Source organism: Chinchilla lanigera, unplaced genomic scaffold (genome assembly GCF_000276665.1).
Source record: "Chinchilla lanigera isolate Chin_1 unplaced genomic scaffold, ChiLan1.0 scaffold00062, whole genome shotgun sequence".
Classification (NCBI taxonomy): Eukaryota; Metazoa; Chordata; class Mammalia; order Rodentia; family Chinchillidae; genus Chinchilla; species Chinchilla lanigera.
This window is the reverse complement of record NW_004955463.1, coordinates 13,524,843-13,546,951: the sequence shown is the minus strand read 5'-3', so window position 1 is coordinate 13,546,951 and position 22,109 is coordinate 13,524,843. Positions and strand designations below refer to the sequence as shown.

Here is a 22,109-nt window from a genome sequence, read left to right as displayed (position 1 = left end):
GCCATGCAGGCAGCAGTGACAGGTAGCAGGGAGAGGTGCTCACTAGGGACTGTGGTCCCGGTAGTTGTGGATGTTGACCGCAGCTGTGATGCCACAGATGATGAGTGGGATCCCTCCGGCAATCAAATAGAACCTGGAAGGGAGCAGGGTTGGGATATCAGAGAGATGGGGTGGAAGGAAGAACAGGAACCTCCACTTGGTACCTCTGCCCCCTACCGTGTTCCCTTTAAATCTGTCACAGCTTGGTTGTTGGTGTTTTGTTGTTGTCATTGTTTTGTTTCGGGATTTTTTGTTTGTTTTGTGCCAGGGATGCAAAGCCACTGTCAGCCAGGCCTGGAAGACAGGCCTTGGCCTTGGCCAAGACCGTTCTAAGGGACAGAAGCCAGAATTGCTCTCTTGAAATTGGGCTACCCCTCAGGCTCCCAGGTTCCCCGCCCTGTGTATCTGCAGAGCCTGGGGATGTGTTCATACTGCAGTCTGCGTGGCTAGCTGCAGCGAGGGCTTTGCCTGGGTGCAGGGCCTCCCTGCCTCCACCCTGGGAACTCTGCTGCCCCTGCACAGCCGACAGGTGACATGCTTACCGGAGCATGGGCTGGGGAGCAGGTGGCAGAGGGTCACCTTCTTGTGGAGGGGGCACCTTCCAGGTGAGCTCCTTATGCAGGACTCGCGCCTTCACCCCCATCCACAGCAGGGTGGACAGTGAAGAGTAGTGCAGAGTGATGCCCACCTGTGGTCAGGGAGCTGAGGCTGGGGCCAGGGCAGCTTGGCTGGGCCACCCCAGAGCTCAGCCTGCCAGCATGCCCCACGTCTTCAGACCCCCAGCTCTTTCTACTCAGTCCCTGGTGACCGGGTGCCCCCCACACTCTGTCCTTGCTGTTGTCCTCTCCACTTCCACCCAAGCTTTGTGCCCGCCCCAGGGGTTCTTTGGAATCTGCTGGCGCTTTGTGGTCCATCCCTGACTTCTATCGATCCTCTCTGCACTCCGAAGCCTCATCTCCTACCTCCTCTGGCCTGGTTCCTACCAGTGCACTCTATGCCATTGCAGACCCCACGTCACCCTCCGAGCTGGCAGAGAGAACTGGAGCTGGGGCCTGTTCCCAGGAGCCTCTCTTCTCTTGCTCTGCATCTCCCTAATCTACACCTACACTGCCACTGCTTAGCTCGGAGCCCCTGGCACCCGTGCCCGCTTACCGCCTGGCAGACCATCTGGTAATTGGTGAGCATAATGCCTCCTGCAAAGACGGCAGAGGTCATGGCCATGTGGAAACATAGGTTCAGCAGCATGTGCCACGCCTTCCGGGACACGTGGATGGAGCTTTCCCAGAGAAAATCTTTCATTAATGGGCTGCCCAGCCCAAGGTCAGCCCACGGGGTCTCGAGGCCACTGGGAGCGCCGAAGGGGAAGGCAGACACCTGTGTATGTGCCCACGTGTGTATGCGTGTGAATGTGGCCGAGGACACAGGGCAGGAGTCCGTAACTCCCAAAATGTGTGCTCCAGCCCCAGAACCCTCCAATACAGTGCTAGGCAAGAGCTGCTGCAGGCCAGGTGGACCTGGGCAGTCACTGTCCTGGGTGAGCCTGACCACCCTCCCTGCAGCGCTCACCTGTGGTTGAGGATGTAGGTGATGATGGTAGAGAAGAGGCAGAGCAGCAGCAGGGCTGTGCAGGGGTACACGACAGGGTGCAGCCCGGCCCCAGAGCCCCCAGGCTCCTTGGGGAAAGCACTCAGCTCCTGAGAAGGAGGGAGGAAGGAGTGAGCCAAACTTGCCAGCCCCCCAGGCCCTTTTCCTAGGCACGGCCAGCCACTCTTAGGAGTCCGCTAGAGGAGACACTGACAGCCTTGATGTCCTGCCTCTCCAGGAACTTTTCACATCCTCAGCCTGTAAAATCCAGAAGTGGCGGGGCAGGTTCTATCTGTGACACAGCTGCAGGCCTGCTCAGAATCCGGGAAAGTAGGGGACAGATGTGGTAAGAGAGGGGTCGTGAATGCTCCCATGTTGGTTTTCCCCTCGGAGAGTCTCGGTTTCGGGGAGTACGGTGCAGGGGGAAGGCCACGGGTTTCAGGTCCAGCTCTGCACATAAGGGGAGACACAGGACCGCCCATCTCCTGTGACAGAGAGGCCAGAGGCTGCGTCCTGGGAGCCCACACAGGTATGGGGCTCAGTAGGCTGCTGCCTGTCTGTGATTAGAGTCTCCCACATCACTGCCCATGTGCCCCTTGCCCATCATGCCCCATCATACCCACCATGAGCACAGCCACACTGCCCAGGTGCTGGCAGTGCAGGGAGCTGACGTTGGGCTGGCTGGAGCGCAGCTGGCAGCCTTCTGAGCTCCAGCCCCCGGGCCCCTCCTGGCTCCACCAGGCTGCCATGGGATCGGCCCCCTCAGCCCAGTGTCGCAGAGACACAGCCACTGGCTCGGTCAGGTTCCCCACGCCACAGCCACCTACAGGGAGAGGGAAGTCCATGTGGACACACAGGCTGTGTGGGAGGCTGGCCTGGATGCAGAGCAGGGAGGGCGGACAAGTGGCAGTGGTGGCAGCAGTCGGAGCTTGCATGATACCTGCGGGGTGGAGCACTGGGTGGGGCTTGGAGACAGAGGTGGATGCCAAGTATGAGCCACAGTCTAATCGGGGAGACTAGGCAGGTGTGAGAAGCAAAAATAAAGAAGCGCTAGCTGGCTACGGAAGTTCATGGCTGACAGTTAGGAAGCTGAGGCAGGAGGATTCTAAATTTGAGCCCAGCCTGGGCAACATAGAACTTGTCTCAAAATAAATAATGAATAAGAGGGGATACGGCTTAGTGTAGAGTGCCACTATAGATGCCCAAGGAGAAGGATGGCATGCTCCTCCAGGAAGAGAGGACTCGCTGCGTACTTGGGACAGGGAGGAAGCGGCTAATGTGGAGGAGGCTGGGTGAAGGCAGGTGTCAGGAGGACACCTGGGAGGGGCCAGCAGGGTGGCATGGGAGGACAAGGAAGAGAGAAGCTCCGGGCAGACCTGTGAGGGGATGTGCCTGGCACTTGGGCCACACGGATCCCTAACCCTACACTTTCCACTGCCGCTGACACCGACATTGCCTTCCTTGGGGGACTCGGGTCTCAGAAAGCTTGGTTTTCAGGAAAGGCCTTCCTGACCCCTACAAGGCTGGGTTGTCCCTTGTTAACTATGCACGCTGAATGTCCAGCACTGCTGTTCAATGCCAGGGACTGCTCCCTGCTGAAGGGTGCCGTCTGCAAGGACGCAGTTGTCTGTGCAGGGGTGCACGTGTACCACAGCGCTGTGCAGCTTAGGGAGCCTTTCCAGCCAGAGCGGGGCAGGCAGGGGACCCGGGGTAGTGACAGCCAACCTGGCTGGGAAAAGGGCACAGAGTCCTTCTTGTAGGGATGGTATACAGAGGAAGGCAGATCTATCTATCATCTATCAATATATCTATCATTTATCTAGTGGTATTGGTGATTAAACCCAGAACCCCTTTTTCTCTTTGAGACAGTCTCCCTAAATCACCAAGTTGCTCAGGCAAAATTGCAACCCTCCTGATTCAGCCTTCCAGAATGCCAGAATGACAGGCACGTGCCACCACACAAGGCTTGGAAGGCAGTGCTGAGACTCTGAGGGGCTTTCAGATGTGCCTAGCCATGTTTTGCACTGGCCTGGGCCTGCTGCATGGAGCTTCTCGCTGAGAGTGGGGCTGCCAGTGTGTGTCCCTTTGCTCCTGGTGCCAGACCTAAGTGAGGCCTTCTGTCCGGCAGTGTCCCCATCCGCCCTGTCTCGAGTCACTTTGCCCCCCACCCTGGTCCCCACACCCCTTTATGCCTTTGGGAATCCTGGCCATGAGCAAGGCTTCCTGCTCAGCCCCACCTCTGGCCGCAATGCCAGGGCCATAGTCTTTCAGGACACCTCTCACCAGGGCCGCCTGTTGGGCAGCAGCCTCCTCGGCCCTGTCCAAGGCGGCCCTGAGTGTTACTCCAGTCTCCGACCACTCAGGAAGACAGTAGCCTCCGTGTGGCAGGACATGGGCTGCATTCTCCTGCGCCCCTTGTAACACAGGGACAGCACCTGCCAGGGCCGTGTGTGGCTCAGCAGGAAGTGCAAGTGTGTTCAGAGTGTGCTGAAATTTGTGCTTACAGCCCTCCTAAAATCTGCTGTTCACTGGAGCCTGTTCTCCTTAGGAACGAGTGAGAGACCCTTTATCCTCAGCCCTCCCCCAGGGCAGTGGTGCTGCGGGCAGGAAGGGCAGACGTGTGCGGGGAGTTCAGTCCCTTACTGGTGCCCGCGAAGATGACAGGGGTGGCCACACCACGCCTCTTGCCAGGCCCGCCAGCTCCGGGCCGGGAGGTGTTGCCATGGCTGCGGAAGAGGCGGCCGTTTCGGAAGACCAGCAGTTGCAGGGTGCAGTCTGGAGGTACCGGGGGAGCCAGGGAAGCCGGAAGGGATGAGAAGAGGCTGGGTGGCAGCTGGATGGAGGCCAGGGCCACGCTGTTCTGGGGGGACAGAGGAGGTCCTCAGAGACACTCGAGACCTGTGGGCTCTGAAGTCTTCCGACCTGCCCCCATACCACCCACCTCACCACCAGACACTGACCCCCAACCGCCCCCACGCCCACCTTGATGTGGAAGGATGACAGGGAAATGTTGGGTCTCCCGGTGGTGCAGCGGAAGCGGAGGTGCTGGTCAGCGAGGAGCTCGGGCTCAGGTGGGGTGCTGTGGCCAGGGCCGCCCAGCCTTGGCCCCACCACCCCCAGCTCCTGTCTCTGGAAGGCTGTACAGCTGAGACCCATGTAGCTGTGTGGCTTGATGAGGTAGGCCTCTAGCGCTACATTCCTGGAGTTCTAGGACAGAGATTGGGCAGCTCCCGGTGTTGCACATGTCCCTGGTGCAGACCCGCTGGGGCGGTGCCTGCATCCCTTTATTCCTTGAGGTCTTTTCAAAGTGGGTGCCTTAGTGTGCAGGGCTCTCCCACCCACGCCCTGGCCAGGGACTTTCCTCTTCCTGCTGTGGCACTGGTGCTCCATCAATGTTCTCATCTGCGCTGCTCACCTCTTCCTGCTGCTTTTCTGAGACAAAGTCTCCTATAGCGCAGGCTGGCCTCAAACTCAAGATCCTCCTCGCTCAGCCTCCTGAGTGCTGGGATTATAGGCAAGCACCACCACACTCTGCCTCAACTTGGTTATAGAGCAGGGTCCACATCTAACCTTGGCACTTCCCAAAGTGCCGAAATGGTATCTTGCATGTAGGCACAGCTTTACCATGGTCATTCATTGGTGAACGACCCCACCAAGTTGGAAATGTCACTGCCTCATGGAACTGCCATCCCTTCTTACTGTCACGAGTGACCGAGCCTCCCTGTTGTTCCTCCAGCTCCTGTTTGTTGCCATCAGGCCGGCCCTGCAACTCAGTCCACCAGGAAGCCGAAGACTTCAGCAGCCCTGGACCTGCCCTCTGGACTGCCCCTGACACCTCAAACTTAGCTCACTGTCCTTGGGGACACAGTGGAGAAGAAAGGGCTGGCTCCTCCCCCCGTGCTGACCCACGTTACCACAGAGATGTGCTGGGCGTGGGGGCTGAGGACAGCACCCCCGATGCGCTCCAGGGCGCCCAAGATGCCACTGCAGGCCTTGTCCTCGCGCTGGGCCAGCCACAGCAGGTGCTCGTCCACCAGCATCAGGTTGCTGGCCATGTCCACCATCACCTCCACCAGCTGGAGGGGGCAGGGTGGTCAGAGGGCAGGAGGCGGGTTGGGACCTAGGGGCTAAGCCCATGGCAGGTGCTTTCCAGGGGCTCCAGAGAACAAAATCTCACCTCTTTAATCTGGTCAACATAACCCAAAAATTTCTGGATCATCTGAGCCACGTAGACTACATCCATCATGTCCGAGAAGCTGGCAGCCTCTGCCGTGTACACTCGCAGCTGGTGGGCCAGGGTCAGTGCATTGGAAGCATTGATGGGCATCTGAGGGTGTAGGAGGAGGAAAGAGCAGCATCCTGCTTCCTGTCTTGTCCTTTTGCCCCTGCACGGCCCCAAAGGCCTCTCTCCTGGGGCCGCTGTGGCTGTGGAAAGGGGCCTAAACTACCGGTCATCAAGTCAAGGTAGGAGGTGATGCGAGGCTGAAGCCATCCCCTTCCAGCAGCAAGGACGAATGGACCATGTCTCAATGTTTTGGCGGAGAGAGGAGTGGGGTAGAGGCCTGGTCCACTCTCCTAGGGTGGCTTTGGTGGCTCTGAACTCCCAGAAGAGGGAAGGTAAAGGACAATGCCAGCAGAGAAGGTCCTGGCCCACAGCCCTGTGTGCAGCCCTGGGGGCTGGGCTCCCCCCCAACCCCCGTGGGCCATCCGGCTCCACCGTCCCATCCTCCCCTCTGCTCCCAGCCTCACCAGCACGAAGGTGTACAGCACCCTGGTGATGTCATTGGTGTACAGGCAGTGGGAATAGTCCCCCGGCTCCCAGTGGCCAGCCCGGTCACAGCGACGGGAGGCTCGGGTGCCTGGGGCACCTCCACTCAAGGGCACGGAGGTAAAGGGATACTGTAGGCAGGGCTGGTAGGCCGTGATGCCCGCCAGAGTTCGAGGCCACCTAGGGGCAGAGCAGGAAAGTGCCATGACCCTGGTGCCTCAGGACCAACCCCAACCCCACCCTTAGGACTGAGGCCAGACCCTAGGTCTGGGTGAGGATCCCAGAGGGGATGCCAGAGGGTGTCCACGGGGTTCCCAGTTTCTGCTTGCTAACTCTGTGCTCTGACAGTGTGGTCCCAGGTGACTGGGTCCTGGGGCACAACTCAGACTTTGGAGTTTAAATCTAAGCTCTGCCACTTAGCTATGGCGTTAGGCAAGTCCCTTGCCCTCTCTGGGCTCCTATTTTAGGCTGTACAGTGGGGAATCTCATACCTACCCTGCTTCCAGGGAAGGCTGTTGAGATATTAAAATGTGACGGTATCATGTACATGTGCCAGCAAGAAATGCGACAGTGTCTGTGGGAGACCTTTGCAAACTCTTCATGGAAGGGAGCTGTGAGAAGCCTTTGTGCCATGTGCAACACCTCACAGATGGTGGCCCTACCCACAGGGCTGTGGCCGCCTGAAATGGCTCTGTGACAAGAGGACAGCGAGCCTCTGGTCCCCAGTGCTCTCAGGTGTGAAAGTGGGTGTCGGGCAGGGGCAGCAGAGAGGGTTGTGCTCGGATCTCGGGTCACCCTCTCCGGAGCAGAGCAGTGCGAACCTGAAGTCGCCGCGGTTGTTGGCAATGCGCTCGGCAGGGCAGTAGGAGGCAGAGGTCTCCAGCACCACGATCTCCACCTTCTTGCTGGCATTGCCCTGGACCGTGGACACGGAGCACTCCCATTCGCCTGAGGCCCACACGCCGATGTGAGACAGAGTCAGCTCGCTGTGGGCAGGTGGACGGGCATCGGCTCAGTGAGGTGCAGTCCAGCCCAGTCTGCTGCCACTCTCCATGCCCTCCGGCCAGGCCCCCACAGGTGCCCAGACACAGCCTCTGTCCTTCAGTGTACCAGGGACAGGGCACACACTCCTTTCATTCTGATCATCCTTGTGGTTATTGTTTTCCTGAGTTTTGATTTCCCTTTATTTATTTATATATTTATTTTTTTGGTCCTGGAGATTCACCAGGGCCTTCACACTGAGCTACATCCCCAGTGTATCTTTAATTTTTGCTAACAATCACCCAGAGTGCTGGGTTTACAGGCATGTACCACCACAGCTGGCAAATTTCCCTTTTTTCCTATGGAAATAATCTCACATCTTACAGGTCTACTGTAGGGATTAAGCCACTAAAGAAATGTCACTTTTAAACTCCTAGGCTCTATTCAGACCACTTGTGATCAAATCTTAGGTCTACACACACACACACACACACACACCCCTAAGCACATCTGGGCACAGCTTTTTGGCAGATGGCCGATACGGAAGGTGGCCACCCTACCCTGTGCACACGCAGAGAAGGGGTAGCCCAGCCCCTACCTGGTGATGAAGGTACAGTCATGGATGAGGCTCTCGGCCAGGAGGATGCCTGCCTGCTCGTCTCCCTCCACTGGGGCCCGGTTGTGGTACCATCGGATGTGGGTGTCATTGCCCAAGTAGCTGGCGGAGCACTGGAAGGGCAGCCGGTCGCCCTGGAACACCACTTGGCGCAGGGATGGGATGAGGTGGTGGGTATGCAGCTCCAGGGCCCCCTCTACGAGGAGATGCACACACTGAGGCCTGAACTATTTGCCTGCATGCAAAAGGGCCCACTGGGCTCGGTGGGCAAGGCAGGAAAAAAAAGGGGGCAAGACAAAGTCTGCAGAGGTGAGAGCAAAGGGGAGGAGTGGGCGGATTTGGGACACAGAGGAGGGCTCCTCCTTTTAAGCACATGTGCTACCCAAAGAGGTTGGGACTAGATGGAAATGTGACAGGGCAGCCAGCCCCAAAGGAAGTTTAGGAAAGGTGGTGGAGGACTACCCTGCGGAAGGAGGGGAGGAGGAGGAGGAGGACATACCCGCCACAGGGCCCCGCAGCACACAGGCTGCGCTGAGGGCAGGCTGGGGTTGGCTCACCGCAGCGGAGCTGTGTCTCCTGTAGGGCACCCAGGGTGCGGCCGTGCAGGGCACTGGGATAGGCACACTGTGTGCGCTCGGACAGCTGCAGGGAGTGATTCCGGGCCCAGGGGAGCAGCCAGCCTAGGTGGCAGTCGCAGGTCAGGAACTCAGTGCCAAAGTCCCTGTGGGATGGGCAGACAGGTCACAGAGCAGAGCAGAGGAACGGGCATGTGACTGAGGTTGGCAGGGCTAGGAAGGACAGACGTGGGCGTGTGAGCGCCCCTCCACAGGGACACTGTGTACTGCCTACTCATCGGGCTCCAGGCTGCCTCCTGGGCAGAGGAAAAGAGCAGAGTCCTCTCCTGGGCTGGGAAAGATACTCACACGACCTTAAGGGCTGGCAGCTCATCAAAGACCCCGGGTTGCAGGCTGGAGAAGATGTTTCCAGATATGTTCCTGCAGGGAGCAGGGGGCAGGGGAATGGGGAGCAGATTCAGGCCCTTCCTGGGCCAGGGAACAGGAGGGTGGGAGGAGAGAAGGCAGGGACTGAAGGGTCTGGCGCCGCCTCCTCCCTCCCATCACTCACAGCCGGACAAGCCTGGGGAGGCCTTGGAAGGTGTCGGAGGGGAGACAGCCGATCCGGTTGTTGGAGAGATCTCTAGAGAAAGAGGCACACTCAACACGTAGGCTCCAAGGTGGCACGTGCTTTGCTTGTGAGAGCTACACGTGTGCACCTGGGACACGCGTGCGTGGGGGGAGGGCTGGGGCCCAGTGCCACAGAGGGCTTGAAATGCCTGTGCACTTGATCCCAGCCAGTGTGCCCAGTAGAGGCTGGGGGCTGAGAAACAGACAGTGGGGACTGATAAAGAGGGGCTCACGGGATCCGGGACTTTCTCTAGGGTTTAGGGGAACAGGGAGGTTGGGGGCAGGACATGCCACTCACAAGCGCTTCAGCTCCCCCAGGCCCAGGAAGGCTCCCGGCTGCACCGTGCTGATGACGTTGTTCCTCAGGTCCCTGTGGAGGCATGTGGAGGCCTCAGCCTGTCCCGCTCGGCACCCCCACAGGAGCTGGCCTGTCCTGGGACTTGATTTCCTTCTACATCTCTGCTCTCCTCAGCCCTGGCAGGACGCCCTTTGCACCCCCATAGGTCTCCTCAGCTTTTCTGACCACCATCAAGGGGGCTGGGCCAGAAAATGTTCAATGGAGAAGCCAAGAGATGGGACAGGAAGGCTTCAGATGAGGCCTTCAAGGGGTGGCCAGAGCACTGCATGCACAGGGACTCAGGAGGCCACACTGCTCCACTTCCAGCTGCCCGGCACCTCCAGGACCTCTCAGGACTTCCCTGGGAACCTCCAGCCCAGCTGTCACAGTCTTCTGTGAAAGTGACAGCAACTATATCCCTGCAGCTCTCTCCGTGGGCTGGAGGACACAGGAGGCAGCTGGTGGTGATCTGCCCAGTCCAGATTTCAGGGCAGGGTTGTAAGCCATGGCCCAGCCTCCTCAGTCTTCAGAAGAGCCCCGGGGTAACAGTTCCACTGAAGGTGCTCAGTTCTGCCTCCTCCACCGCTCTTAGGAGTCACAGAACTAGGAGCCACAGAAGCATGGCTTCCAGGCAGGACAAGAAGAGGCTGGGGCCAAACTCCACCCTGCCTGGGGTAGGGGATGGCAGCCTTTGACCTTGTGTTCCACCAACACAAGGCCAGAGTGCAGCTCTGTCAGGCTGCAGGTAGTTCCCACCCTCTGGGGACATATGGCACCTGCGTCTGATACATCAGGGTTGGGGGGTGCTGGGGGGCCCCCAAAGACTAAGGTGGGTGCTGGACCACCATTTTCTCCCTCAGCCCATCCTCTGTGCCAGGCATACCCAGGGAGAGAGCTGCCTAGAGGGCCAGGGTCATGACCCACCAACTCAAGGGCAACCCAGACCAGCCTGAGGCCAGAGTGTGTCCCAAGCCTCACTGCTGAGGTGCCTCCTGCCTGCCTGTGTCCCAGCATCCTCTCTGCACCCATCCCAGGGCCTGGGAGATCAGGGGGCAAAGGGTGAGCGTGGCCAACTCCTGGAATGAACTCGGCCTCAGAAGGGCCACAGCAAGAACATGGGTTGGTGGGGGAGTGCACAGAGGGATCCTGCCTCCCCTTCTCAGCCCAGGCAGAGGCAGGGAGTTTGGGCTCTGCAGACAAAGCCTGAGGACAGCTCCAGATTACAAGAAGGGGTGGTTATTGAAGCCAGTGCCTTATCTTGCCAGGGAGAGGAAATGGGTGTCTAGGGCAGGGAGGGAGGCTTGCTCCCTGCGTCGGGGGTGGACCAAGTAACCTGCTCAGCCTTTCCCACGGCCAGGACTCAGCTGGTCTCCAGAGTCCTGGATTTGCTTGAGGAAAAGGAGCCGGTGTTGGGCTCCCAGCGCTGGGCGCATGCAGGACGTGCACAAGGTGACACTGCAGGCAGATAAGCACAGCCTGCCTGGGGGTGGTGCCCTTCCTGTCCGCGCTCTTTGGCTTCCAGGCCCCGCCCTCCATGCCCGCCCCTCCTGGGCTGCAGCCTGCGCCCTGGACCCCTGGTGGGGTCTGGCCATTCTCAGGGCTCTGCCTCCCACCCCCACATGGGGACAGCAGAGGGAAACACATTCCTCATTGTGTCACTTCCCTTCATGGGCTGCCAAGGGGCTGAGGCTGCAGCCCCCCGCCCCTTCCCGCTCCGTGTGCTGTGTTTATTCTCATTTCCTCTCGGCCCCCTGGTGAGCCCCACCCGCTGCCCCACTGATGCGCTGCAGATGGGAGCGAGGCGGCCCCTCAGGCCCAGCCCCTCTTCCTGCCCTCGATTTTCTGCGGTGGATCTGGGGGCCTCTAGGAGAGGGGAGAAGGGCTATTCTTCCCCCCGTGTGCCTGCCTTCGGAGTGCCTTCAGGGATCCAAGGCAGGGCGCAGGTGGTCCTGGTCCTTCCCTGGGTCCAGCCTGCTCCCTGGGCTGAATTCTGACAGCCCAATGGGCCACTGGCAGGTGACACCCCCGATATCTCAATAAGGGACTTGGGGCTTGCACCCCTTGGGGCAGGAAGAAATTCAGCCACAGAACTTGGACATTGTTTGGATCTGCAAGGCGCTATTGATTGGTGGTTCTGAGCCCTTCTTGTTTAGCAAATCATTTGGGAAATCTGATGAAGGCCATGGACTCCTGTCCTAGAAAAATGGACTACACCCAACATCATGCACAGGGTTTCAGGGGTGCTGTGGAACCCAGGTTAAGAACACTTGCCCTGGGTTGTCTAAACCGATCCCTTCCTATCTTTCTCTCTCTCTCTCAACTGACCCTTCACACTGAGCAACATCTCTAGCTAGCCCTTTTATTTTTTATTTTGAGACAGGTCTTCACCAAGTCATTAAATTGCCCAGTCTAGGTTGAACTTTCAATCCTCCTGCCTCAGCCCCCCACAGTGCTGGGATTATAGATGTGTACCACCATGCCTGGTGTATTTGTTAAGTGGGACCAAGCAGCACAGATCTGCTTCCACAGAATCTGTTCCTGGAACCTGGGAGAGATGTGGTGCATTGCCAGAACCTCCCGCTTGCCCCATCTATCTGCCGTGGAGACTGCTCATCACGCCTCTGACTGCAGGCACAAACCCCTCTCCACCAACTGCACCACAACGCTAAGGTGGAGAAGGACCCTAAGTTGGAAGTGAGGAAGGCTCCTGGGAGCAACTGTGCACTGTGCCCTGAGTGTGTAAGAGTGTGTGAGCACAGCAATGAGAGAGAGAGAGTTGATGAGCTGGACATAAGAATTTTAAACCTTCAGCCAGGCGTGATGGTACACCCCTGTAATGATAGCACTCCAGAGCTGAAGCAGGAGGATCACCTAGTTTGATGCCAGTCTTGGCTACATAAAGAGCCAGTCTCAAAAATGAAAAACGAAACCAAGATCCTGTTTCAAAATAAAGCAATTTAAAAATGGCTGGGGAATGTAGTTCTGTGTAAAGGTCCTGAATTCAATCCCTAGTACCACAAAATAAACAAACAAACTTTTGTATCTTAAAGGCCACCTTCCACAAAGTGAAATCATACATGTATCAACTCCTTATGATGAATGTATCCATTATGTATTGCAAACTAATAAACGTAATTTTTTTTAAAAAAGAAAGCAAACCAGCTGAACACGGTAGTATATGCCTGTAATCCCAGTACTTGGGAGGCTGAGGCAGGAGGATCATTGTGAATTTGAGACCAGCTTGGGCTACATAGTGAACTCAAGGCCAGCCTGAAATACAGAGAGACCTTGTCTCAAAAAAAAAGAAGAAGAAAAAGAAGAAAGAAAGAAAACCAGAGAATGAAAGAAAATATTTGCAAATCGGACATCAGATAAGGAATTTCTATCCAGAATACATACAGAACTGTAACTCAGTAATGAAGACAATCCAGTTGAAAAAAAATGGCACATTATTTGAACATCTCATTTCTTCAAAGAAATCTACAGGGGCATAGCTATAGTCCCAACTATGGGGGAGGCTGAGGCTGAAAAATCGCTTGAGCCCAGGACTTTGAAGCCAGCCTGGGTAAAACAGCAAGACCCCCAACTCATGTTAATGGCCAATAAACCTATCAAAAGATGTTTGATGTCATTAATCATAAGGGAACTAAAAATCAAAATAGCAAAGAGATGCCACTTTATATCATTCAGATGACTATAATAAAAAAAGACAAGAGCTGGGTGTGGTAGCACACACCTGTAATTCCACAATTTGGGAGGCCAAGGCAGAAGGATTGTGAGTTCATAGCCAGCCTGGGATACACAGCGAGTTCCAGGCCAGCCTAGACTATATAGTGAGATCTTGTCTCAAAAGACAAAAAAAAACAACATAGACAATAACAAGTGTTGGTGAGGATGTGGAGAAAGTGGAACCCTTACCTATTATTGGTAGGAATGTAAAATGGTATAGGCACTTTGAAAAATAATTTGGCATTTAGAGTTACCATAAAACCCAGCAATTCCATTTCCTAGGTATATATCCAAGAGAAGCAAAGAAACACCCACACACGAATGGGCAGGTGAAAGTCCCTAGCAGCATTATTTATAATAGCCACAAAGGGGAAGGCAGCCAGAAGTTCAGCATCTGATGAATGGATAGAGAGGTGGTATACTCACACGGTGGAATATTATTGGCCACAACATAGAATAAGGCACTGATGCATGCTAAGATGTGGATAACCTGGAAAATGTTACACTGGGTGAAAGAAGCCAGTTATAAAAGATTACGTAGTATATGATTCCATTTCTGTGACAGGGCCATAATAAACAAATCTATAGGAGCAGAAAGTAGATTAGTGGTTGCTCAGGGCTGGGGAGCAGGGGCTGGAAGAACAGGGAGGAACTGCTAATTATTCACGGTTCTTTGGTAGATGATGAAAATGTTCTAAAATTAGAACATGGTGATGATCACACAATTATTTAAAATGCACTAAAAGCCACTGGACTGTGGACTTTAAATGGGTGAATTTTATGGTGCATAAATTAGATTTCATTAGAGCTGTTAAGAGTGTGCGCACGGGTTGGTGTGACTGTGTGTGCCTGTGTCTCCACATTCAGGCAGGGCGGGGTGGCACAACACTGGCTCCCTCAAGCCCCACAGACCTCCCTGTTTGTGGGTTTGAAAACCAAATTATAGGCTTGGAGGCCACAGAGCAGCTTGCCCTGGGCCCTACAAGACTTCCCGGGTTGATTAGAAAGTGTGGGCCGGCTCTGATGAGGGCCAGAGCACCCTTTCAGGTATAGAGGCTTTAGGGGGAGAAGGAGGAGAGGTTCTGGGGTCCCAAAGGCCCCGCTGAGGCCGAGCCTCCCTCCCACACCGTCTCCCAGGCCCTCCAGTCTCTGATATCTCCCGGCAGGTATTTATTCAGCACATATATTGTGCTGGGCCCCGGGGCCACCACAGCAAGCAGGCGGACTGTCCCTGTACCTGTCCATCGCCTTCCCTTCTGAGCACACGCTTTCCCAGTGTGGCAGGACAGAGCTCCAGGCCTTCTGGCCTGCCCAGCCCCCAGATTAATGGAAACCACCTGGCACGTGGAGGGGGCTGCTACCCCAGCCCCCACTCCCTGGTTCCCATGAGCATCTGCTTCTAATGAGTGCCCAGCACCGCCGCATACCAGCCCCAGGGCTCATTAATCTCATTAGGCAATGACAAATCATCGGGGAGGGGGGGTGAGCAGGCCCCTCCCCAATCTCTTCTTCCAGCCTCTTCGAGCTGAGCCTGCGGCAGGCTGCGTCCACACAGATCCACACTGATCCACACGCAGATACGGATGCCTGTGGCCTCCTTGGTCTGTGGTCTAGGGGCCTCATACTGGGATCAGGACACCCTCAGAGTTCCTTGAAAAGTCTGGTGGTCTGCTGCCTGCTGCCTGCTGCCTGCTTGGTGGGGGATCTGGATAGCCCAGCAAGGAACCAGAGGAATGAGTCACCTGCCCACTTGGTGCACTTACGGTTCTGGCTGGGCTGTTGCTCAGTGATAGAGCACTTGCTCAGCAAGTGGGAAGTGCTGAGTTCCATCCCCAGCATGGCCAAGGAAAAGGCAAAGGCACCATAACCACTTGCCTAAGCAAGTGCGGGCTACCAGGCTGACCGTGGAACTGGGGATTCGTTAGCAGGGAAGGGGACAGCCATTTGCTGAAGGCACATGCTGTCTGGGAAGAGTCCTCCATGCACAGAACAACTTGTCTGGGAGTCGGTCCTAGCCCTACTTTCCAGGTGAGGATCATGAGGCTGGGGAGGGCACCACAGGGTGAAGGACAAAAGCAGGCCTCAGTCCCAGGCCTTTCCACGCTCCCCTGGATGACACAGGCTTGGCCAGGCTGAGAGGCGGCGGGACACAGGGCAGAGCTCAGGCACAAGACCTCGTGAAGTCTGGGCTGGCCATGAACTGCCGCTGCTGGCCCTGTTTTGGGGTTTCTGATAAAGGTGGGCCCCTGGCTCCCCTGCCAGCCTCCCAAAGAGCCTCTGAGATACATCCCTACTCTGTGTCCACTCTGTCTCCCTTCCCCGTGACCTCCCTGTCCACACTCACATAGATGTCACCTGCCACCTGCCTAAATCCTTGGTCTTGGCCCTGTACTACAAAACAGACACTGAGGCCTGACATGGTGGAGCATAAGTTCAGACCCAGCCTGGACAACTCAGTGACTCAGCAAAGGCCCTGGGTTCAATCCCCAGAATCACAAAAAACACAACACAACAAAACAGGCACTATGCAGCAGGTCTCCTCCCTACCACTGGACAGCAAGGCGACCCCTTCCCGACACACACATCAACAAACAACTCATCCTCAAAGGCCAGGGGCTCTCAGAAGGAGGAATCCGGGTGGGTACCTTTGGGAGCAGTCTGGACCCACCATTCTCTTCATAGTCTGGTTGCAGCCTCCCACGGGTTGCTCACAGACAGTGGGACATTAAGCTGCCCTGGCCTCCATGCCCAGCTGAGACAGCTAAGCCCAGCTGGACAGAGGACTTAGTGTGTCCTGGGCCCAGCCCATGCCAGCCCTCGCATCATGTCTGAGATGAATAGGCCCACAGTCTTGGGGTCATCTCCCTACAGTTTCCCATCCCTCTGAGCATAAGAGTTGTCTGAATACCATGCAGAAGTTTCCCAGGCCCCCTCAACCTGACCCGAGAACTTGGCCTCTGCAGGAGTAGGGTGCAGGATATGTCTCATTTTGGGCCCTCTCCCCACCCTGGGCGTGGCTATGATGGTTTGTCATGCATGGACTTGGCTCTTAGCTCTTGGTTCAACACTAGTCTGGCTGGGTAGAGAGCTTATACCTACAGTCTCTGCTACTGCAGAGGCTGAAACAAGATCACATGAGCTCAGGAGTTTGAACCCAGCTGGGGTAACGCAGTGAGACCCAGACTCAAAAAAACAAAGCAAAAAATAGCATTCTAGATGTTGCTGTGGAGGTTTTGTAGGTGTAGAAATACCTACCATCAGCTGACCTAAGGGAAAGATGACCCTTAACAATGTGGGTGGGTCTCATCCAATCAGGGAAGACCTCAGGAGGTGAAACTGAGGCTTCCTGGAGAAGAAACTGCTTTGAGATGGAAGCATCAAGTCCTGCCTGCTCTTGAGCAGGGTGAGCGGGTCACAGACTCTACCCAGCACCCGGTCCTGCTCACATGCTTCTGCCCGGGACTCCTTCTCTGGGAAGCCGTCCCCAGCAGCAGGCTCCGTGCTTCTCCCTAGCCACACTAGGACCTTTCTTTCCTTTCCTCCCTCCCCTCTTCCCTTCTTTATCCTCTTTCCCTCCCCCTGTCTGTCTCTCTCTCTCTCTCTTGAGATAGGATCTCACAGTGTGGCCCAGGCTGGCCTCAAATTCTGGAGCTCAAGCAATCTTCCTACACAATGCAAACTCCAGAGTGGCTGGGACTACAAAAGTGCTCACCACACTGCCCTGTCCTTTCGTTTCTTTACCTCGCCGCCATCACTCTGCACTCCAGGGCTTTGCGAAGCTGATTTCTCCAGGGTCCCTGCAAGATCTGTGTGCAGCTTCCTCTCTCCTCCACCCCTTCTGGCCTTATCAGCCCTTCCTTGCTCTCACTACATAAATCAGCACCTGCTCCCCTTGCTTCCCGCCCCTCACCCTGCTTTGTTTTCTCTGTGTCTATCTCCTGACATATGACACATGGCTTTGCCACTTCCTAGGTCTGCAGGAGAGGGTGAGGAGCTATGCTCACCCCTCATGCCTGTAGTGGAGCCTGGCACAGGGAGGAGCTCCAAAACCATCCGAAAAATAAATGAATGGAGTGATTCATAGCAGAGCAGGGCTCATACAGGGCTGGGAGATTTCTTTTTTTTCAGTACTGGACATCAAACCCAGGTGGGCTTTACCAGTGAGCTACAGCTCCAGCCCTTATAAAATTTATTTTGAGACAGGGCCTCACTAAATTGCCCAGGATGGGTTGGAACTTGCCACATCCTGCCTCAGCCTCCGGTGCCCCTGGGGTTACACACATCGTGTCCAGCTATGGTGCCCTGTCCCATGCCCACACTCCTCCCATACCCCTCGGCTCAGTGCTGAGTCAGATGCCTTCTCTCATGCATCTCTGATTGCCCTGTGTTTTGGGGCACGCCTTGAATGCGCCTGCTGCAGGGCCTCCCTCCACTCCAGTGCTGTGGAGAGGAATGGGTTCGGTACGTTTGCACCGGTGGGAAGGAGAGGCCCATCTTGTTGCCTTCATCAGAAAATATATCTCGTGAGACTGAAGCCAAAGAAGAGGCGGCAGATGATGAGGGCAACGGGAGAAGAGCCAGGGAGCTCCGAGCTGTGCTCACCAAGCAGAGAAGGAAGAGTAACTGCTGGCAACCAGTGCTCTGGGGCAGGGAGAGGGCAGGCCGTTCCAGCTGCGCACCCCCACCCCCGCCAAGACCCGGGAGAGCATTTGGTTTCCAGCCCCTGGGCATTCTAAAGAGCAAGTCTCACTGAGGGATGACCCAGCCCTCAGTGGAGAACCTTGAGTGGCTGCAGCCCTTGCTCTGTGAGCTGTGGAGTCTGGACAGAGACCCCGGCCCAGCTGTGCGCACGCGCCACCCCCACCGCCAAGACCCCTGACATCCCCAGCCTGCTCTGATGTGGACCACGGCCCTCTGCACTCCCACCAACCCAGCTAGGCCATCAAGTGCCTCCTGGGGTCTGAGGACATGGGCGAAAGGCTTTCCTTACACTGGGGAATGGGTGGGGCAGAGGCTGCCTGGGAGAAACTGTCCCTCGGGAAGTCTAAATACCACGTCCTGTCCCGTTGGAGCTGCATCTCCATCACCCTCCAGCGTTTCAGCCTTCCAGGTACCTCCTTTGACCCAACAGAAACTCCAACCTACTTAATGCCCAGAGCCCGGCATTGTTCTGATCTCCACTAGACGTCAGGCTGCTCATCAGGAGGCTCCTTTTGGGTCTCCCATATCACCGATGCAAAGCTTTTGGGCCCAGGGGGGCCGAGGGCCCTGTGAGAGGAGTTAGTGATGCCAGGCAGGAGGGTAACACAGAGAGCCCAGGGGCTTGCAGTGAGTGGGGAGAAAGCGAGAACCGGTCTCAAGGCGAGAAGGTGGGCCAGGTCTCTTCTGAGCTGGGGACCAGGGTCTGAGGCCTTGGTGCAGGCTGTGGTTCTGGGAGCCCCCAGAACAGAGAGTTTGGAGAGGATGAGCAAAACCCCTCGGGTATCGAGTTAGGTGACCCGCGTACCTCTCCCAAGCCCTCGTTGCCTCACAAACACTTTGACGAGGTCCAGGCCAGGCCTTCTGCATTGATTCTCACTAACTTTCTCCCACAAACCCGCCACAGCAGACCTCAGGCGACCCCTGCACCTCACTGCCTCGAGGGAGCTCAGAGGGCAGGTGGGGGCTTCTGATCCGCCTGCGGACACTGCAGAAAACTCAGCTTTAAAGCAGGCCAGAGGGAGGCAGGAGGCTCCGAAAGGATCAGTTCGCCCCCCTCGGGGCTTTATTTGTTGATTTGTTTTTCCAGAAAGACAGAGAGGCTTCGGTCACACTAAGTCCGCCTCGGCCCTTTCCTGCTGGGTCCCCCGCCGGGAGGAGGCGGCCAGCTAAAGGGCTCAGCCCTCTCAGCTAATTGCTCATTAAAGAGCGTTAATGAGCTCCCTCGGCCCCACCCCTGCCAACCAGCAAGGATTCCCTGCTCCTCTCTGCCCCTCTGCTCCTGCTCCCAGACCAGCCCTGCACTGTCCTGTGCCCGGTGGTCAAGTCCTGGGCAGGTCCATGGGGGCCTGGCGTGGCCCCACGGTTCAGGCTTGCTCAGGGACCTTTCCGTCCACCGTCACCTCCGCACCCCACCTCACCCAGCACTTACAGCTTCTCCAGCAGGGACAGTCCCAGGAAGGATCCATTGCGGAGCACAGTGATCTTGTTGTTGCTCAGGAGTCTGAGGGGACAGGGAGGACACAGACGGAAGGTGATGTGAGATGCTGGAAGAGTCGGGGGCACTGGGCTCCTGGTTAGCGCTGTGCTCTGTTCTGTGAACACGGCGCCCCCTGGAGTTGGGCAGGGCAGCAGTCCCAAGTCAGCTATTTGACCTGCCCTGAGTCTCCCCAAGCCTGGATCTGACTTGGGGTTCCCTGTGCAGGTGGGCTGAGCAGGTGCGAAGTTGCGATGGCCCCTTTCTACTTGGGCACCCCAGGACTGGGCTCAGTGTTCCCATCCTGCCCTCCACTGCCCTCGACTGTTCAAGCCCTTAGCCCAACGGCCAGTACAGAGCAGGGGAGGCCGCCGCTCGCCACAACTCGGCCCAGGTGGAAGAGGCAGGCGGGGAGCTGCTCTTCTGCAGCCTCCCCAACACCCCGGCCGCTGCAGACCTCAAGGGAGGTGGCCCAATTCAGAGGGCACTGTTCAGTTGAGGTACCCTTGCCTCCCCCAGCTTGTCCGCAGCTTTGATGAAAGCTCCCTGAGCCCAGGGTCTGGGGGAAGTTAGGGCTCAGCCTTGCACTGCCCCCCTGGGAGTTCTGTTTGTGCGCTTGGTTATGTTTGGCGGAGAAGGGCCCGTCTCCTCTCTGTCCACCCACTCAGCCTTTCTCTGCCAGACTCCCCACTGGGAACAGAGAATCCAGACCGGCAATGGGCTCATCCCTTAATTGCTTATTCGAAAGCTTTAATGAGCCTCTCAGAGGAGCTCTGGGTGGCTGGACTGAGGTGAGTGGTTCCCTCCTTTGCTCTGCTGTTACTGAAGAAGGGGTGGAAGGCTGCAGCGCCTTCTCTAGAGTGGGCGGACCTGGGCTGGACAGCAAGGGAGAGGAGACCGCAGGGGTGGGGATGGGCAGGGAGATCTGCGCTCAGCTTCCTGGAAGGGGAAGAGTGACCACGCAGTGAGGGCCCTCAGACGCCTCGGGTTCATTTTTTGTGTGTGCTGCTGGTACTGTGGATCAAACCCAGGGCCTGTACACTGAGCTACATCCCCAGCCCTTTTTCATTTTGAGATCGTGTCTCTCTAAAGGGGTAAGCTGCTCAGGCTAGGCTGGAATTTTCTATCCTCCGCTTTCAGTCTCCCAGAGCGGTGGGATTACCAGCATGTACCACCATGCCCAGTTCTTTCTTAAAAAAATTTTAATGTGTGCTTAGGATCAAACCCATGGCTCTGTGCATGTTAGGTAAGTGCTCCGCCTCTGGGTTACATCTCCAGCCCCCTGCTCCATTGGCAACAGGCTCCTGGAATGCAGGGGTCCGATGAAGGCAGGTGCCAAGGGGATCCTTTCTGGGTCAGCGGGAATGGGTGGAGGCCTGTCTCCCTGCTTTCTCCCTGCCCCAGACAGACCCCTCCTAGTCACTGCCCAAGGGTCCCTGCCATAGTGACATTTCCTAGGGTGTCCTGAAGAACGACCCAGAGGGACTGCTGGGTTTCCAAAAAGCTTCACATATACAACATTTTTTCCCCCTTTTTTGTTTTTTATTTTTTGAGACAGGGTCTTGTTACGTAGTTCAGGCAGGCCTTGAACTCACTATATAGCCCAGGCTGATCTCAACCTGGTGGCAATCCTCCTGCCTCAGCCACCTGAGTGCTGGGATTTACATGTGTACGTGTACCATGCCCAGTTTAACATTTTGATATTTTGAAAATTACATCAGAGGGCTGGGGCTGTAGTCCAGTGGTACAGAGGGTGTTTAGCATGCCTGAGGCCCTGGACTCCATCCCCAACAGCACAAAAGAAATAACTCATCAAAAACCAGAAGTACCTTACACTATGCACTGCTGAAAAACTAGAGCATTCATGAATACCGTAACCCTAATTGTATAGATTAAGGTAATTTTATTTTGCATTATGCATGTGGTGGGGCTAGTGGTAAACCACAATCTAGTCAGCTCTCAGGGCCTCTAAATTTCTCCTTGGGCCTCAGGAGGGCTGGGGTGACCCCCCAGTGGCAACAGGCTCTTGATGGTGTGAACTACATCTTCAATCAAAACCTACCTTAGCCTGTCACCAGTTACTTCCTTTCATATACCCCAAAGTTTTTGCCAAATATCTGAGAAGGTAAGTGGACCCCTCAGTTCCCTTGGGAGGGCCAGGGAGGGATCTCTGGTGTCCATTCCAGCCTCTCCCACCCTGGGCCCTCTCCCAAGGACTATCCCCTCCATGGTGAGGGAAAAGGACTAGAAGGCTTGGGGGCTATAGTGCAGAAAGAAGGAGGAACAGGGCTCCCCGATCACCACTGCAGCACCCACAGGGCAAGCTGGAGAAAATTATTTCTCAAGGTTGAAAAGTACGTGGGCCTGTTAGAGGGGGGAAAATGGTTGATTTGCTGAGAATATGTTTAGGATTCCAGTTTGGAAAACACTTTAAAAATCTTATACTATAGCCAGGAATGGTGGCACATGTCTGCAATCCCCGCACTGTGGGAGGCTGAGGCAGGAGGATCATAAGTTTGAGCTCAGCTTGTGCAGCTTAGTGACTTGGACTCTGTTTCAAAACAAAAATATAAAAAAGGGCTGGAGACGGAGCTCAGTGCAAAAGCCCTGGGTTCAATCCCTAATGCAATGAATAAATAGATAAATCTTACACTATGAAAATGCTTTCCAATTAAAAATTATCTAAATTTTCTTTA

General features: G+C 56.1%; 1 protein-coding gene across 1 annotated transcript in view; it reads right to left on the bottom strand.

The window, feature by feature from the left end:
• Positions 1-22,109, bottom strand: part of Adgra2 (adhesion G protein-coupled receptor A2) — a gene marked incomplete at its 5' end in the record, with an annotated part of 35,742 nt that overhangs the window by 2,855 nt on the left and 10,778 nt on the right. The window contains 17 exon segments of the mRNA XM_005398475.2: positions 44-133; positions 582-727; positions 1,192-1,315; positions 1,606-1,733; positions 2,247-2,446; positions 4,267-4,483; positions 4,606-4,830; positions 5,538-5,699; positions 5,801-5,950; positions 6,373-6,571; positions 7,213-7,377; positions 7,971-8,184; positions 8,546-8,709; positions 8,912-8,983; positions 9,114-9,185; positions 9,471-9,542; positions 19,369-19,440. Of these exon segments, the coding sequence (XP_005398532.2) occupies positions 44-133; positions 582-727; positions 1,192-1,315; positions 1,606-1,733; positions 2,247-2,446; positions 4,267-4,483; positions 4,606-4,830; positions 5,538-5,699; positions 5,801-5,950; positions 6,373-6,571; positions 7,213-7,377; positions 7,971-8,184; positions 8,546-8,709; positions 8,912-8,983; positions 9,114-9,185; positions 9,471-9,542; positions 19,369-19,440 (2,472 nt within the window).